The sequence below is a fragment of the Lepidochelys kempii genome, chromosome 15, assembly GCF_965140265.1.
Source record: "Lepidochelys kempii isolate rLepKem1 chromosome 15, rLepKem1.hap2, whole genome shotgun sequence".
Classification (NCBI taxonomy): Eukaryota; Metazoa; Chordata; order Testudines; family Cheloniidae; genus Lepidochelys; species Lepidochelys kempii.
In genome coordinates this window covers 17,748,859-17,766,824 of record NC_133270.1, presented here as the reverse complement: position 1 = coordinate 17,766,824, position 17,966 = coordinate 17,748,859, and the positions used below count along the sequence as shown (strand labels likewise).

Genomic DNA, 17,966 nt, shown 5'->3' with positions numbered 1-17,966 from the left:
CATATTGCTCTGCATATTGCGTGCATTATTCTTATTGGCGCATCCCTTCCAGCAGGTCCCTGAGCTGCTCAATCTATCATCCTTCATTAGGAAAGCTATTGGCAGTTAATTAAGTGGTGATGGACCCAAGCCATGAAACTAATCAAAACGAGTTCGTATATAGTAACCTTCAGGCTGTGAACGGCTGGCTGTCGCCAATGAGGAATGTCACATTACTTTTTCTTCCCCCTTGTGGGCTCTCTCTTGGATCTGTCAAACCAGATTTGGACAGGAACCAGAGTGGCATGGAGAAATTATAACAAATCAGGAGCAATACAAGATGATGAGCAGGTAGAGGGAGTAAGAGAGTAGGTTTGTATGTTTCAGCACTGTTTCCTCTTTTGGACAGAGGGGCCAGAGAGGAAAGAGAAGCATCAGTGATCTTCCTAGTCAGAGAAAGAGGAATGGCCTTGACCCTGTGCCTGTTTGGCTGGATACTGGGAGGGTTCTTGAAATCTTGCCCCATTCCCAGCAAAAAAGAGACCATTTGACAGAGTTATTTTCCTTGGTCTGAGTGCTCTTTCTCAGACCTTGTCTACACTTGCGGTGATGTGAAGGATACATGTAACTACAGGCTGCAGTGAAAGCAGGCTGCGTCCACATTCACTGTGGTGTGTAGCGGGGAAAGGCTCCAGCAGTAGGGAGGCAGTTGGGACACTGTGGGGCTAAAGATAGACCTGGGAGGCACTGCTAGGCATACAGAAAACCTTGTAGGGTATATACCTTCGAGTTCAGGGCATGCTATGCCTATGCAGGGCCGCACTGTCCACACCGCTGTTTATACAATGTGCGAGCTGCGCATGCAGGATTTGTACTCTATAAGTGATCCGAAGTGTAGGCCTACTCTCAGCTAACCATTGATTTAATTTCTCTACTCCAGATTGTCTGAAAGATCATTCAGACTACTTTGGAGGAGATCTAGCTTTCAGATTTACTTTTAACAATTTTGTGTGCATTCAGGGTTCTCTGATGTCATTTTTTTTTTTTTTAAATCAAAACCTTGGTGAGATTGTTCAGATGAAATAAACTTGTTGTGTTATCCCAAACAGGATATTCAACAACCTGGCAGATCCTTTTCTTGTAGCAATAAGAAAAGGATTTGGCGTTTAACCTCTTGAAATTAAACCAGTGTGAACTTCAATAGCTCAGTCTTATCAGGGCTTCGCTATAATAACAAATTGTGAAAAAGTGTAATCATGTTTCCAATGTGACCTTGGCAAATCTTCTTTCTTCTGTGATGTAAGAGAGATTAGGTGATCCTAAACAGATGTCTGTTTTGAAAATTATATATATATATATATATATATGAGCTGTATATGAAAGATACAATTTAAAGGAGCTCTATAGAACAAGCTGTTCTATTATGCTGAACAGTAATTGCTTTTGGAGGTTTTGAGCTATTGATTTATTGGTGGGGGTTCAATTTCAGTGTAAAGACCTGTGTTTGTGATTTAATTGGAGTGATTAATAACTCACTCACAGGGCCAGATGGGAATCAATATGGATTTCAAACAGCAAAAGTAGTACGTTTTCCCATATAGTGTAGCAGCTGATAGTTTGTTATTTACACTTGCTAGACTAATTAAAATCACAAGATTTCTTGATATACAGCAGGGTTTTTGTCTTTTTAAAAGCTTCAACTTATTGAGTTGAATACTTGGGTTTGCGGTAAATATTTGTGTTTGTTTGGGATTTCTGGTCAGCTCCTTAATAACCTATATATCCTGCTTCATATCTACCACTTCAAAGTAAGATTGTGCCTACAATACAGTACACGCTGCAAAAGAGCCTTTACCTAGTAAACACAAGATGCTTGTATTGTTTTGTGGTCAGGGCAGTAGAATGCCTCTTACGTCATTGCTTTTCAGCTAGCTGGCATCCGCTTAGGAGCAGGACTGAAGGGATTTAACATTGCAGTGTTTGATCCAGTGTTATAGTCCTGGATTAAAAGACAGCATGAAGCTTCCAATCTCATTACAACCCCAGCATTCGCAGTAGGTACCTGGGCTGCAAATCCAGCTTCAGTTTTGCATTGAATCTGTGCCAAAAGCAACTTTACTGTGAAAATGCAGCGTGACTCATTTTTCTGAGGATTTGAATGGTTTCCCTTGTTCTTTATGCCCTGGCCCCAATCCTTACGTTTGGTGCCCATTTCCAGTCGGCTTTTCCAGCTTCAGAGTGTCGTCATGCATGCTTGCAATGAACATGCCTGGATATAGCACTGCAAGCTTGAAATCTCCAGGAATAAAACACCCCATTAAAGAGCCATAAAGCAGCAAATCAGCATCAAGTCCATAGATCTGAATGCTGTTAGGAAGCATTTCTGAAAAGAAAAAGAAAAATCTCCTTTGTTCTGGAAGTTTTTCCCAAAATCCACACAGCTGGTTAGGAAGCAAAAATGTTTATATAACATGGTTTGATTTTATATAAATGTTTCTCAAGGAAATCTTTCACATAGCAATCTGATAATGCTAATGGGATAAATGCAGCATGCACAGGCATTTAATTGTTCACTGTTAAAAAGGTAAACCCTATTAGGAAATTAGGCTAGATTGCAGTGTATATAGGGCATATGATATTCACTGTTTCCTAAACCACTTTTCTGAGTTAGTACTTCTGTGCTGGTAATGCAGTGACTATGTCAGCAAGGAAAACTGTCATTATGCTCCTGAGGGAGGTGGTCTATCCAGTTTTGAGTTAAAATGTTGGAGAATCGCTACTCTCACACTTGTGGGTCATCAGCTCTGTGTTAAGACTTTGAGATGCTTTCCTTACCATACCACACTGCAAATGACTTTAAATGATCTTGCTTTTCAACTTGGGTGCTTCAGGAAAAACTGTACGCTTGAAAGTTAATTCTGAGGACTGAGCTGACTGCTTTTTGCCACTGTTGCTTTCTTCCAGTTTGAGAAGCTGAAGGCTTGTTACAGCCCCAACATACAGCAATCCAGCAGGTTAAATGACTTGGGCAACACAGTTTATTAAAACTGGCAAGTGCTCGCTCCAGTTCTTTTCCTGATAGTCAAGGCTGTCTGCAAGAGTAATTGATAGTGGCAGCTGTTCTAAGGGTGTTTTAGATTGTGGCAAGACGATTTGACTTGACAGACAGCTCTGTACAAATGAACTGAGTGATAGGGGCTGAATCCAACTTGATTGCAAAAGGAACTTCCTGTTGAAAGACAGCAACAAAACTCATTCACCAGAGACGAACTTTGGGAATCAGTGGCAACAACAAAAAAACTTCCCTCTCTCCTTTGTTCCAGTGATGCAAGCTCAAAGCAAGGCATGGGGATTTGTGCTTATATTTGGCCCATTTTCCCCTATGAGAAGAGACTTTCATATTATTATCTGTTGAAAGTTCACTAGGTGCCTTGTGTGTTCTGAAGAGCATGCACCTTGGAAGAACACTCTTAGCATAATGGCATTGGCATGGGATAACACCAACTAGCCTGTGGAGCAGATCATTAGAGTCACCAAGGAGATTTAGTCTTTGCATCATGATAGTAACAATTCACATTCTATGGCGCCTCCCATCCAAGGATCAACATTAATGAATTAATCTGCATGGCCCCATTGAGGTAAAACAAGATCACCCCATTTTTACAGCTGGAGAGCCTGAGGCATAGAGAGGCTGCTCACAGTAACACGAGTTAGTCACAAAGTTAATCATAGTGCACCCAGATCTCTTGACTCATAGCTTCGTGCTGTAACCATGAGGACACCTTTCCTCAGTTAAACTCAGTGATGATATGAAAAAGATGAGATGTTATCTCAAGGTGCGAGGGCATATAGGTTATGTTACTGCATAGACTTAGTCCCTGGGTAGTTGTGTGCAGTTTTACCCTCCTACAGGTCACTTCTCTGTTATTGGCTCATAATCCTTGCCTATATTTCTATATTAAATACATTTTACATATGTGATACCATTAAGAAAAAAACCTGTATTTTTAGCTATAAGTGGCCAATCTTTATTTTCTTAACAGTGAGTTGCAGTTATTAGATATATATGAAGGGCCATTTATGTTGGGCAACTTCTACACTTTTGCTCTGATAGCCTGAAATATACAGACCAAGCAAGATAATCCATGGTATGTCTGATGTTTTAATTAGTGCTATCTTCAGACAGTAGCCTTGGGGCAAAAATGTAGAAACAAGAGCAAAAGTCACTTCATTATCCAGAGCTGTCACTTACATAGCTCTTCTTACCTTCTACCCACTTTACAAACATCAGCTACTGTATTGTGTCCCAATGCCAAAGCAAAATGTGTTGCACCACCACACACTTACAACTCTATATTTGTGCTGATGATGTTACATATCCCCCATACGTAAAGCTGTACACATACAAAGCGCCATTTAAAAATTGTGGTGTAGCTTGATTGGTTCGGCTCTCCCTTTGGATATTTTCTTTGTTCATTCCAGTTGCTGAAAATCTTGTTTTTACTTGACTGATTCCTCATGCAATGAGTTCAAAAGCTCACCTCTGTGGCTCATGAACTCATTTCAATATATATGTCCCATTAACTCTTGTTACTATGGTTCCACACATTGCTTGCTTCAGTTACAGTCACCATGGTGTTTGTATGGTTGAGGAGTAGTAATAGCTATCATGGGTTAGGTCTGTGCTCTACAGGAATGATGGAAATGAAGTGATGGGCGTGCGGTTCGATTAAAATAGGGTGCTGTTGGAGTTTTTTTTATAAGATGCCCTGGAATGGAGAGAGTTGGAGACTTCTCTCTCACGTTATCCCACCATCCTTAAGTTTTGATCTCACAGAAAGAAGGCTAGAGAGCGCGTCCAAATGACACCACTTTCTTATTTCAAGAAACAAAGGAAAGATGCGCAAACAAGATGAGATAATTTCCAATCATATCCTATAGGAGCTGACAAATTCCTTTCCATAACAACCTGCAGCCACAAAGAGCAAGAGGCAGGGCAGCCGGTCTGGAAATGCTGTTGCCCTAAGTACTGTTTGTATAACAGCAGCCACCTGTTGGAGTCCTCAAAGCAGACTTTGCAGATTTAATCCCCTGCACTTGAGCAACACTTAATCAGCTTGAAAGCAAATTCTTGTAATAGAACAGGTTTAATTTGTGTTTGGGAGTTTTTGAATTGTATTTTGTTTGTGATGGTGTATACCTACATCTTGGATGCCAGTGGGGTTGGGTGGAGAGGCAATTTTTTTTAAATTTATTCTCATAACGGATTTTAAATCCAATCAGATTTTACATCAAGTATGTGCAGCAGGTTCATTTGGGCTCAGATAAACCCTTCAGGAATTTACTTTCCACTGCACAATCAGTTGTGTGTGTTGGTCGACTGTCCCTCTAGGACTTTAGAATCTTCAATCGATAATACTATATATGCTCACAGATTTCCTGAAAGCAATAGCATAAGCCCTCACTACTGTTTAAAAATACAGACATTTTCTTCTTAGCAAAGTCAAATCTGAAGAGTGCAGCAGCACACTGCTGATATTTTGCAACATTGCAAGTACCAGTTGCAGGTGATCAGGCAAACAAGAGTTACCGAAATGAGATGATTTTTATTTCCTTTGTTAAGCCAGTTTCAATCATGTCCTCCTCTCTTTTTCTCCACTCCCCCCACAAGAAGCAAGGTGTGTTTAACTGTCTTATTAACAGAAGAAAACTCTCTTGGTGGAAGAAGTCCCATGAGCGTGGTTAGAAAATAAACAAAGTTGGCATACTGAAAAGGGGTAACATTGTGCATGGTGGGGAATGGCAGATGCGTTCCAGCCTTTACATACCATGGCTGAAACATGAATCATTGTAAATGTCAGATTTCCTGTGAAAGGAAGAGCTGAACTGACATGCGTTCAGCTTTAATTAAGCTTGAGTTATTGGAGCTGACTGTCAAGTCTTAGGCAAATTGGCTCAGCCTGTTATCATTAAGCATGAAAATTAACTACTCTAGGACTTGGTAAAAATAAACACATTTTTGATGCTAGAATGTTCCAGTGTGCTATGGTGAATCCAGGGCTTGTTATGGGAGGCCGGGCTTGGTCAGGTAGGTCTGTATGATCAGAGGGGACTGAGGTATGTGACCCCAGTGCAGAAAGTCTGAAAGAAAATATAAGCGGCCCAAGGAACAATTCCACATGTGAATAGCAGTCATCTCTGATCAAGTGAAGGCAACTTGCGCAGAAGAGGTAAAAAATTCTCTTAGAGAGTGTGAGGTGGAAGGTCTTTTAGGTGTTTTGCAGAGGAAAGCTCTGAAGTTCTGGATATTGTTCTGGATGGACAATGAAATCACTTGAAAGAATAAAAACCCAGTTTTCTAGTGGAGCTCAATGAAGTTGGAACAAAGCTGATTTAGTTCTCCTGTGCCGCCTGAATGTACATGAACACACATGTAGATCAAGAGCAGAAGGGGAGTTTTGGCCAGGAATTTTCTTAATAATCAATAAGTCTAAAAAACAAAGTAAAGCATTTTGGAGGGTTCGTATGATTTTAGTAAGATGTCCCAGGTAGTGACTGGGACCTCTTACTATAAATGTGGGGAGAGTTATGTGTACGTAGCTGGGGGTGATGCAGGAAGGTTTTAGCGGGTGATAAGTGGGTATTGATTTTGGGCATGAAGCAGAGAGAAAAAAACACTGTTTTGGTTAGTATTGGCCTGGATGCCCCAGGAAAACAAAGACATTGCTAGAAAAGTGGGACATCTGTTCACTCTAAGCATATTGTGTATCCTGTAGAAGCAGTGTTCGGGGCATACCCAAGGGAAATTATTCTGCAGAGCTAATGGTTGCTAGTAGCCCTATATACATCTCTGGTGAGAAGGGTTCTCCAAGTACACCTTTCTAGTGGAAATACATGTGTTGTACGTCTAACAAAGACACATGACTAAAACTGAGATGTGTCTCCATTTGGGTAAAAGTGTCCTATGTTCGCCTGACTCTGTCCTCCCTGCCAGAGACTAAATCCCTGGATCTGAACAACCCTGGTCTTTCAGCAGGTATGGAATCCAACTTCCAAGCTAGGGTCTGGATCCAAATTTCACACTTTGCCTGCATCTCAGTAACAAACTGAAACAAAAGCATGGACCCAAACACACCCCATATCTGAATATTTGGGCTTGGACACATAGGCGGCGGGTGAACATGCCATTGGGGAAGGCCAGCTCCCGGCCCTTCCCTCTCTGCCCAAGGCCTCTCATAAGAAGAATGTAAGAACAGCCATACTGGGTCAGACCAAAGGTCCATCTAGCCCAGTATCGTGTCTTCCGACAGTGGCCAATGCCAGGTGCCCCAGAGGGAATGAACAGAACAAGTAATCATCAAGTGATCCATCCCATCGCCCATTCCCAGCTTCTGGCAAACACAGGCTAGGGACACCCTCCCTGCCCATCCTGGCTAATTACCATTGATGCACCTATCCTCCACGAATTTATCTAGTTCTTTTTTGAACCCTTCTACCTTCTCCCAGCCCCAGAGCACTGGGCAGGCGGTTTGGCCAAAGCACCCCCAACCCCAGGCCTTTTGTACACCAGCCCCAGCTTGCCTTTCCCAGCCTCTGTGCCACAGGAGAGAAGGAAGGAAACTGGAAGCAGGCAGGAGGGGGCTTTGGGGCAAAACATGGGTGGGGCTACGCAAAGCTGTTTGGGAAGGCACAGCCTTCCCCTGCCTACACTACTTGCTACCCATGCTTGGACCAGTCTCTGCTCTCTTCTGCTCTCTCTATGCTTTCAGTTTTACTTATGTGCACCTACCTGCCCGCCCCCTAGTAAATCAAATACATGAAGAGGTTTTATTTCAGCATGCTGTACTACAGTTATTAAAAAATGGGAACGGTGATAACCAATGATAGTTAGACCCATCCATCCATATATGATCCTCATTACCATGGAATCTGGTGTATATGGATTTTTCCCTGTAACTCGCACCAGATCTTTCCTTTCTAAATACTTACATGTTTGTACTTTACATGGAGTGAGGGGAAGGAGAGTCTCCTCTCTCATGCCTGGTGCTTTCCTGCTGCAAACAAATATGTATCCTAGTGTTTCATTAGTTCTTGAATTGTTCTCAGACAAAAACTGAACACAGAGAAGCATTTCAGTGTTGCAATTTGAGAGATGTGAGTTGCCAGTAAGAATTAGACATGTGACCACAATATTCTACAGCTGATTGGTCATTTCAGTCAGCAGGGAACTATAGGCTTTTGCTTTGAGAAACTTGCAAACGAGATCTAATGCTGGAACCACAGGGAATCAATAGTTGTGTATAAAACTGGTCGGACAGCTGCTTTTAATGGAACAACTCATTGATGTGTTTTGGATCCAGCTGATTTATTTTTTAACTCAGCTTCTTTAACTTTTATGGTGCCGATGTGTTCATTAGTCTATATTGCCTGTAATTACACTGTCTAAAGTTTAACTCTGAATGGGCCTATTGGATGGAATGAGCTAATAGGATTTCATAGAACCTATGGTCAGGAATGGAACCTGAGTGTTTTTTATGGGATGCCTCTAGATAACCATGGGATCTATAATTGTGAATATGCGTCCTTTGAAAAGCATATTGGGTGGCATTCTGGCCCTGTTGAAATCAGAGGTAAAACTCCCATTGACTTAAATTTAGCCAGGATGTCACCCATTGGATTTAGATGCATTAATAAAAATCAATGAACTGTTAGATTAATGAAAATTTAATTCTTAGAAATAAGTACAGTCACTTTAAGCATTAACTACAATAAAATCTATTTACCATTATCTTTAAGTCCATAAACCAAATCACATCTGAAAAATACAGTGAAACTGACTATGTGTAATACTTTATATAGTAATTGATTTGGGACATCAGTAGATTGTCTCAAAATGGGGATCAGCTGACAGGGGTTTGAACTACCATTTGATCCACCTAAAGCACTGGAATTTCTTTGGAATTCCCACTCATTTCTGCCACTCGTGAGTTATGCAGTCACAACGCTTCCCGAGCTCATGAGAATAGCTTGTTTATTTCAGTGCCTTTGTCCCACTGTATTCTGGAGATCAGTGAGTCTGTGTGTGTGTGTGTGTGAGTGAAATTGGCTTTTGCCAAAAGGAGGAGGAAAATAATCTGACATCACCTTGTCATTGGATGTATATTTTATAAATACAAAATGATTTGGCATATTACAGGGAAGCAGAGAGCTTGATTCAATACTGCCTCCCTCTGGTTTCATGCCAGTATAACTCCAGTGAAGTCACTGAAGGCAGACAGTGATGAATCAGACACAAAGTAGAATAAGTAATGCAGAAATCGCTGCATGTTGTGTGCAGCTGTTCCCACACTTCATACATCATGAATATATTTCAGTGCTACCCGGCCCTTTTAAAAGTTAAGAGTTAAGGTAATTTCATAAGTGGAATTTGTCCATGTTAGCGTTGGGAGCATGTGTGGGTGGGTGTCCGTGTCCCTTTCTCACATGTTTCTCTGTCCTATTCTCTCCGTCATCTTGGGTGGGCTGAAGATTATAATAAATAAAACCCTAAAATTATTTTGATATAATAAAAACATGTACTGTAAACTTAACACTTATAGATCTAGTGGGGTGCATGTGTTGGAGAAGCAAATGAATGGCAGACTTAGTCAATGGAAGGCTCCTCTTGAGATGAATTATGGAGCATCCCTGCACTTCAGGGATATGTACATAATGTTAAAAGGGAGTTGTCTTTGGAAATTGAGTATTCAGCATGTTGCATGTGGTTTCTTTTCTTATTTTAGGTCTTTTTTTGTATTCCTTGGTCTGATTTTTTGTTGTTGTTGCTGCTGTTTAATCCCGTCTACTGGCTTGAGCTTCAAACTTCATTGGAAAAATGAAGACACAGCATTTTACTTGGAAAAAATCTGTGAGGAATTTAACCCATTAAAGAAACTCATTTTGATTGGTACCTATCAGCTATTCATTACCGTATTACTTATGATTTTGGCATATGTTACAGCAGTTAGTATGTTCTTTGATATCCACAGAACATTTAGGGTAAACTGGACTGCCCTACTGTGCTCATTGTAGGTTTTCATAGACTTCTTATGTTCCATCTTCATATGTGAATGTGCATCCAATGAACAATCATTGTGCCATCCTTTCTCTCATAAAGGGCCTTGGTATTCATCTCAGAAAGCATGCTGAGGGGTGTTAAAGCATGCTCTTGTCAGTGATTAGTTACCATCCCCATAGCTATGAATGGCAAGATATACCAGGCAGGTTACCTTGAAAAACCATTGAGAAAATAAAAAAACCGCAACTCTTGTGATCAGATTTACGGTTGTGGGATTTATCATCTATTCCAGGAAATTAAATTTGGTGGGAGATGCATTAGCAGTAACTTGAGAAGCATTCCTGCTGTATTTAGTGTTCTACAGTCGTAAGTAAGGTTATATGTGCTTTGCGTCAAGCACCCCCTAGACAATACTTTGATCTTTTACACACACTTGAACAAGTGCCATGTACTGGACAGACTGACAGACGAACATACCATCGTGTTGTAATGATATTACCACAAGCTAAATATGACTTTGTTCTTACCAGGCAAATATTCTGCAAAATTGGAAAATAAACAGGGATGCTTCAATATGTCACTTTTCTTCTTCTTTTTCTGTAAGGTCCAACCTTGACTGACAGACCTGAAGCGAAAGCAGCGACCATCCCCAAGGTGTCAGGGCTAGAGCGCAGCCGGGAACTGAGCACTGACGTGCCCTTCGTGCTGCCTATTCCCAGCCCCCAGCCAGTTGCTGCTGTTGTGACTTCCACTTCTTCTGCGCCCACGTCAAGCGCCAGGGCAAGCCCGCTGTTGAAGAAGGAACCAGTGATCTCAGCACCAGCGCCGCCAAGGCTCACACCCCAGCCGCAGCCTCGACCCCAGTCACAACCTCAGCCACGACCACAATCTCAGCCTCAGCTCATACCTGAGCTTCGGACCCAGCCTCAGAATCACATCCTTCCCCCTCTCAACTACCAAGTGCATCACCAGGTGGCCCACAACGGACTCAATATCAGGTAGGGGAAAGGGTGCTTGCATTGCTCCTTTGTGAAGCACTCAAACCCTGCTTCCAGGTTACAGTTAATTGAAAAGGTATTAAAATCTCTGTAGAATAGGCCATAGGCTTTCTCATTTCCTGGGAAAGGTGCTCTACTTGTGAGAGGCATTGTGTTCCTCTAGGCCAACACCACATAGCCATGTATTTCCAGCTGTATTGGGTAGCTGCATAAAAGAGATTGTGACTAGAGCTTCCCTAATGAACAGGGGTTGTACAGCTGTGGGGCAAAACTTTCTAGGTCCAGCTTCCAGTGCATTTGCAAATTTTTCCATCAGAACCACTCAGCAGAGGACTTTGTACACCTCTACCCTGATATAACGCGGTCCTCGGGAGCCAAAAAATCTTACTGCGTTAGAGGTGAAACCATGTTATATCGAACTTGCTTTGGCCTTGAGCATTTCCGTTGTTAATAGTCACTTCCCGCCCCCTGACTGACCCCTCAGAATCCCCGACCCATCCAACCCTCCCCCCCACTCCTTGTCCCCTGACTACTCCCGCCCCTAACCACCCCTCCCAAGACCCCACCCCCATCTAAGCCCCCCTGCTCCTTGTCCCCTGGCCGCCTCCTCCAGAAACCCCACCATCCCTAATCACCCCCAGGACCCCAACCCCCCTGCTCCCTGTCCCCTGACTGCCCCAACTCTTATCCACACCTCCGACCCCTGACAGGCCCCCCGGGACTCCAACGCCCCCATCCCCTGACCACCCGGCCCCCAGAACCTCCGAACCATCCAACCCCCCATCCCCTGACTGCCCCCTGAGACCCTCTGCCCCTTATCCAACCCCTCGGTCCCAGCCTGGCACCCTTAACACAGAGCAGCATGTCGGAGACAAACACACTGACGTGCTGATCTGCCGGAGCACGCTGATCCGCCCCCCAGAGCGCTGCTGCATCGCGTTCTATCCAAATTCGTGTTCTATCGGGGTAGCGGTGTAATTGGGAAACAGTTTGGGTTTTCACAAAACCATTTTTTTCCCCCGGTAGACTGCAATTGCAAACCATAGGCAGTCTTTGGATTTGGCATGGTCACGTGTATTCATAGGACATCGGTGTAGTTTAACTGGTTCACCAGAACTATTGGGGAAAAAAACAAATTCCACACCCCATTTGGACGTTTTTGCAGGGAGCACAGTTCAAACTGAGGGTGCATCAGCTGACAGCAGCCTCAGAGTACAACTCTCCATATAGAGCAAAAAAGATACTGCAAAGTAACATGTTCACCGTAGCTCTAGGGCTAGCACGAGGCTCAGTTTCTCTTTCAGATAATTTTCATCCAGTAGGTAAAATGCAAAGATTCATATTTCTTGAGTAGAAATAAAATGGTGGTGAGCTTGGCGAGAGAGGAGTCAATGTACAGGAATAAACAGGGACCTGGACAGTCCCTTTGTTGGTGCAGAAAACACACCATTCTCCCCAAATCAGCCTATTGAGTTAGATTAATTCAGTGAACAATGTGTGCATCATTCCATAACTTTTTAGTTGCATAAAGTACAAGATATGGGACTGTCATTTACGACCAGTTTGTCTAGCAACTCACACAGTGGGGCCCCTCCCTGGTTGTGGCCTTTAAGTGCTACCGCAATATAAATATTAATAACAACATCACATCGGCACTATTCAAACAAACACTCAAGTATCTCAGAGTGCTTAGATAATCTCAAGACATTGGTATTGTGGAAGATTATGGTAAACAATAATAATTGCATTGATATTGCCCTTCCACCACCCCCAACAAAGCTTTTAAGGTGCTGTGCAACAGAATAATAATCTTTTAAAAACAATATAATTACAATAATACAATATATACTGCTATATCATATTGAGTATGTATAATACCACTGTACAGAATGCAGGGCAGGCATAATATGATTGCCACAACTCATACCCCATGGCACTCTGAACATACAGAGTAACAGTCACCGAGCCTTGTGATTGCAAGGGAACGCGTTGCCATTGGAAGGTCATCAGAGGCTAAATAAAGGTGCAGATACAGCTGCCATTACAGTACCTCAGTCAGCTCACACACAGCTCTGAGAGCGACCCCCTGTTCAGTCATGAAAGGGAGTGTCACCCAAAAGAACCCGAGCCATACCCTGCCCTGTTGGGAAAGGTCATAGAGATCTTTAACTCCCACCTGGACAGCTCCCCGAAATGGGCAGAAAGGGCCGTGGTTTCATGCCTGGGTGAGGTCATTGTTATAGAGCCTGGCTGTCTCTGACCCTCTGCCATTGTGACTTTCTTGTATTGTAACACACTTCTTTTCTCTCTCCTCCACCTTTCTCTCCCTACAGCAGGAGCAGCAGTGCCAGCAGCACAACAAGCATCAGCCTCCCCAAACACCTTCCGCTCTCCCCCCAGATCCCTCCTCACCACTCCTCTGGCCCAGCCCTGCCCCTCTCCATCTCTAATCTTGCTACCTCGCACTTCCCTCTCCGATCGCAGACCCAACACCAGCACCATCCGGCCATGTTCGCCACCCCACCCACGCTTCCACCACCACCAGCGTTACCCACCAACAGCCTTGTGATACCAGGACACCCCGCAGGTAGGTCCTCCTCTTTTCACCAGGGCTGGTCTCCTGTGCATGCACAGTATTTACAGAGGGGTTAGGGGGTACGCAAGCAAAAAAACCAATGCAAACCTCCCCTTTGGCAGAGACTCCTGAAATAGCCAAGTAGTATTGTAACAGGTGAGAGACATGGAATTAGCCCTACGTGCTGAGGCGTAGTTTAACCTCCAGGACAATTGCTGTATATTCGTCATTCTCTGACTAAAGGAAGAGGGGGAGAGGAAGTGAATCTGAGTATAAACTATTATTAAAGCTGGGATTTTCCATAGAGTTTAAGGGAGTTGGGCTCCCAACTGGATTTGGGCACCACAATCCCTTAGGCACTCTTGAAACTCCCAGCCTAAATTCATGTTCTCGTTTAAACACGTTGCAGTCTGTGTGTTTGCTGTTGCCTTTGTTACCCAGCATGGGGATGGGGGAGCATGTGCTCTTTGTAATAAGCTTTAGTATGGTTTGCTAAAAATTAGTTACTTTCTAGAGGGGGCAGATTGTCCAATGGTACATTTCCACCATCACTCAGGTTTTGCCAGATATGCTGAGCTGTGCCTGCCTTTCTTTCTGTCTTTCTTTCTGTCATGCATTTAATAAATAAAATTGGTACTCAACTCCTGCATTGGGAGAAGCTGCAGTTTAGACCTTATTTGAAGAAATTGTTCCTGGTGAGCGGGCAGAATAATAAAATAGATTGGAAAGTGAGATACCCCTTCCCCTCCCTCCCTCCACCCGTTAAAGTCACCGAGCTCTGCCGTTAGACTTTTTATTGTTATTTTTGTAGCCTTTTTGAGAAGTTTCCTTTGTTCCGTCCCTATTGTCACTTCCGCCCTAAGTGCCCCGTTGATAGTTCCTCCATTAGCCTGTAGCTGTTCCTGTGGGAGAGCCTGGCAGCTGGAGACTTCCTTGAAACTCTGACTTGCTGGGCCTCCTTTTGATCTGGCATTTGACTCTATAACTAACTCAGCAGGGATTAATGAGGACAAGGACTGACAAAAATGTACCCTTCTGTTTCCTATAAAGGCAGTTAGAGAGAGTAGGGAGAGGGAAGATCTGCTGCCAAAAACTCTGATGACTTGGCATCCTGCTTTCATTTTCAGGGGCTCAATATCCCATTATTTAGAATTACTCTTTTAAAGGGGTGGGAACAAGAATTGCCCACAAACAAACTCTCAAAACAACACTAGACTAAAATATTCTGGATCCCAACCAGGGCTGCCCTAGTAAGATGTCTGCTTTCAAAGACCTGGCCCTGTCTAGAATTTCAGCCACATGGCTGGGGACACATTGGGCATCACAGTGGGGATTTATTCTTCTTCCCCTGCTTAAGGCAAAGAGACTTAGAATCCCAATTATAGACATCTTGGCCGTAGTGCAGAGAGATCATGAGAGGAGGAAATGAGAACGTTGTCACTGACAGGCCAGTCCTGCATCCACCCCTGAACTCAAGTGGCGTTTTCACTATTGACTTCAGTAAGAGCAAGATGAAGTAGCCTGCTCGCATGTCAGTAAAAGACAAGAGCTCTGCTCCTAACAAATAACTGATGCAGTGGGTTTGCCAATCACCTCTGGAGTGCTAGGTTCAAACTCCTACCACCACCTTAGTATGGTGTCAAGTTGCTTGGTAGTACGTGTTCACTCAATAAAAGCACCAGGTTAGAAGAGACACTCAGAGGGAAAATGGGCCCTTTGGGTTTTTCTTTCTTTTCCCCTTCTAGAAAAAAACCCTGCTTGCTTCTGTCCCTTTAAATTTAAAGTAACCGCTCCCCTTCGGCACTTCTGCTCAGGTTCCTAGGCAGAGAGGCAGAGTTCACATTGGCTTCCAGTATTTGCATGTCAGTGATGCTAATAAGTTAGGTCTGTGCATATCAGTGTAACAAGGAAATGATATGCTTCTACTAGCATCTTTTTCTCTGGAAACCCAAAGCTTGAGTAGGTAATTTAATAGTGACACCCACATGGGTTGCTTGTCAGGAGCTCCCTGGCTGACCCTGATGTATGCTAGCCAAAGCTTTCTGTCCTCCCTTTTGAGTTTTAGGGGGTACTAACAACCTTAGCAAAACAAAATGGCAGCCATTAGTGTTCTTCTCTCCCGATCCTGGCCGTAAGTGTACTCTCACACAGGAAACACAAATTATTGGGTGCTAGGGACTTAGTAGTAATACAAGTGACTGCATAGCTAGCTGTGTTATTGTGTGGCCAAACCCATTGTAACAGGCATCACTGATAGGCACAAATAGCTAGTCCTGATCCCACTCGCTAAAGCCCAATTTGCAACTGGGACACGACTCCTTTCCCCACTGCGTCATAGTCTCTTTTACAAAGCTTCTTAATGCGTGCCAACCTGCTCCTCCTCCAGACTCTTCAGTGTCTATTTTTTTTACTTACAAAGGCAAAGTTGTGGTGTGGGGCTAAAGTCTGGAGCCAGCCACAGATCCACCAGACTGGCTTCAAGTCTCTTGAAGAAATTGGATATTGAGGCACTTACAGCTGCCAACTCTCTTTTATCCCTCCTTCCAAAAAAAAAAACATGAAGTGGATTATCTTGATGCTAACAGAGAGATCCAGTTTCTTTGAGTCATGCCCAGATTAAAAAAATAAATATATTTATTTTATTTTCAACAAACTACACTGTCTTTAAAGAGGCTAGATTTTAATTATAGCTATTTGCAGTATATTTTAGCGCTCATCCAAAGAAAATCTCACTGTAAGCTCTTTACGTTCGAGTACCAAAAACTTGAATATTACAAGTAGTTTTGTTTCTCTCCATTTCTGCCCATGTGTTAATCTATTATTATCATTTAATAATCTTGTAGCATGTAAATGATGCTTTACAAAGATATTGCACTGGCTCCTAGACTCTTAAGATACATTTTTTTAAAGTATCCTACAATGACGTAGGCTTCTAAGTCCTATTTTCAAAAGTTATTTAAGCACTTAACAGCCTAATTCCCATTGACTTTCAATGAGGCTTAGTTCTGAAGTCCCATTTTCAAAAGTGATGTCGGAACCTAAGTCACTTATGGGTACTTTTGAATGTTTTACCCTTACAGGTGAACTAGAATGTCAAAAGATTCATTTTCCCCTCTCTATGATTCTGCTGCAACTTAAATGGGATGTTTTCTTGAAATCAGTGAAACATTAGGACACAAGTCTCTTCAGCAGCATGTGTGTGTGTGTGTGTGTGTGTGTGTGTTATCAGCATACTTGATACAAGGACAGCAGCTGTTCCATGTGTGTGTACAGCACTTAGCACAATGGATCCAGAACTGGGGCTCTCAGGTGCTACTGCAATGTAAATAATGAATAATTATAATATGCCTGTCAGACATACTTACCGTAGCACATAGCAGATGAAGAGGATACTTGCTCTCATTATTCTATTTACTGCAGATGATTTATAACATTTCAGTATCTTCCATAATTCTAACAGACCCGAAGAAGAGCTCTGTGTCAGCTCAAAAGTTTGTCTCTTTCACCAAAAAGATGTTGGTCCAGTAAAAGGTATTATTTCCCACCTGCTCTCTACCATTCTAGACAACATTTAAATAAAAAATAATCAGGAATCTCCTGGATTAATGGTGAATCTGATTTAAAATTTGAGATGAATCCTGTTCATTCCCCCTTCCAAAAAAAAAAAGCTGAAGGTTTAACTGAGTTACTCATTACAAATTGAGTATTGTTGAACCTGGTTCATCTAAAGACATTTGCTCCATGGAAACCACTTCATAGACATTTCAGATGCAGAAGTTAAACATTTGGGATAATGCTAATATCACACACATCATGGAAAAGGAAGTGTGTCCAATGCATAAAATAATTTCATAGGAAATGAAGAGACAAGTCTGCTAAAACTGATTCCACTCTGTATCACCTCCCACCCATATCCAGACCACCTCAAATATATCAGGGTAAACTACTGAAATTTTCATAGTGGATGAAATTAATTCCTTTGCAGAGGGCCATGTTAATCCGGCGTTGAAGATTTTAGGGGACATAAGCACTCGATAGACCTTGTGAGTTTCACCCATAGTGCCTCAAAAAAAATCTAGCTCATGACCTCTGCATGGCCCAACGTAATTACAACTAAGAAACATCAGACACCTAGCTATGGGGTCACTTACAAGTGCCCTATCAAGAAACTAGCTTTTCAATGCAATTTAAAAGCTAGAAACATTTATTCCATTCCAGGAGAGGGCCTTGTTGAAAGTAATGTTGTTTTCCTTATTATGGGCCTGATCCTGCAAAATGCAGATTGCCCTGGGCTCCTTGTGTTGGAATGAATTGGAGTGGAAGGTACCCTGAGCCTCACAGGATCAATCACTATGTC

General features: G+C 42.7%; 1 protein-coding gene across 11 annotated transcripts in view; it reads left to right on the top strand.

Annotated features, from left to right (window-relative positions):
- Window positions 1-17,966, top strand: part of FBRSL1 (fibrosin like 1) — a 757,721-nt gene that overhangs the window by 711,714 nt on the left and 28,041 nt on the right. For all 11 annotated transcript variants that reach the window (XM_073313637.1, XM_073313631.1, XM_073313632.1 and 8 more), the window contains 2 exons: window positions 10,641-11,034; window positions 13,368-13,621. In XM_073313637.1, coding sequence (XP_073169738.1) covers window positions 10,641-11,034; window positions 13,368-13,621 — 648 coding nt within the window. The remainder of the gene's footprint in view (window positions 1-10,640; window positions 11,035-13,367; window positions 13,622-17,966) is intronic.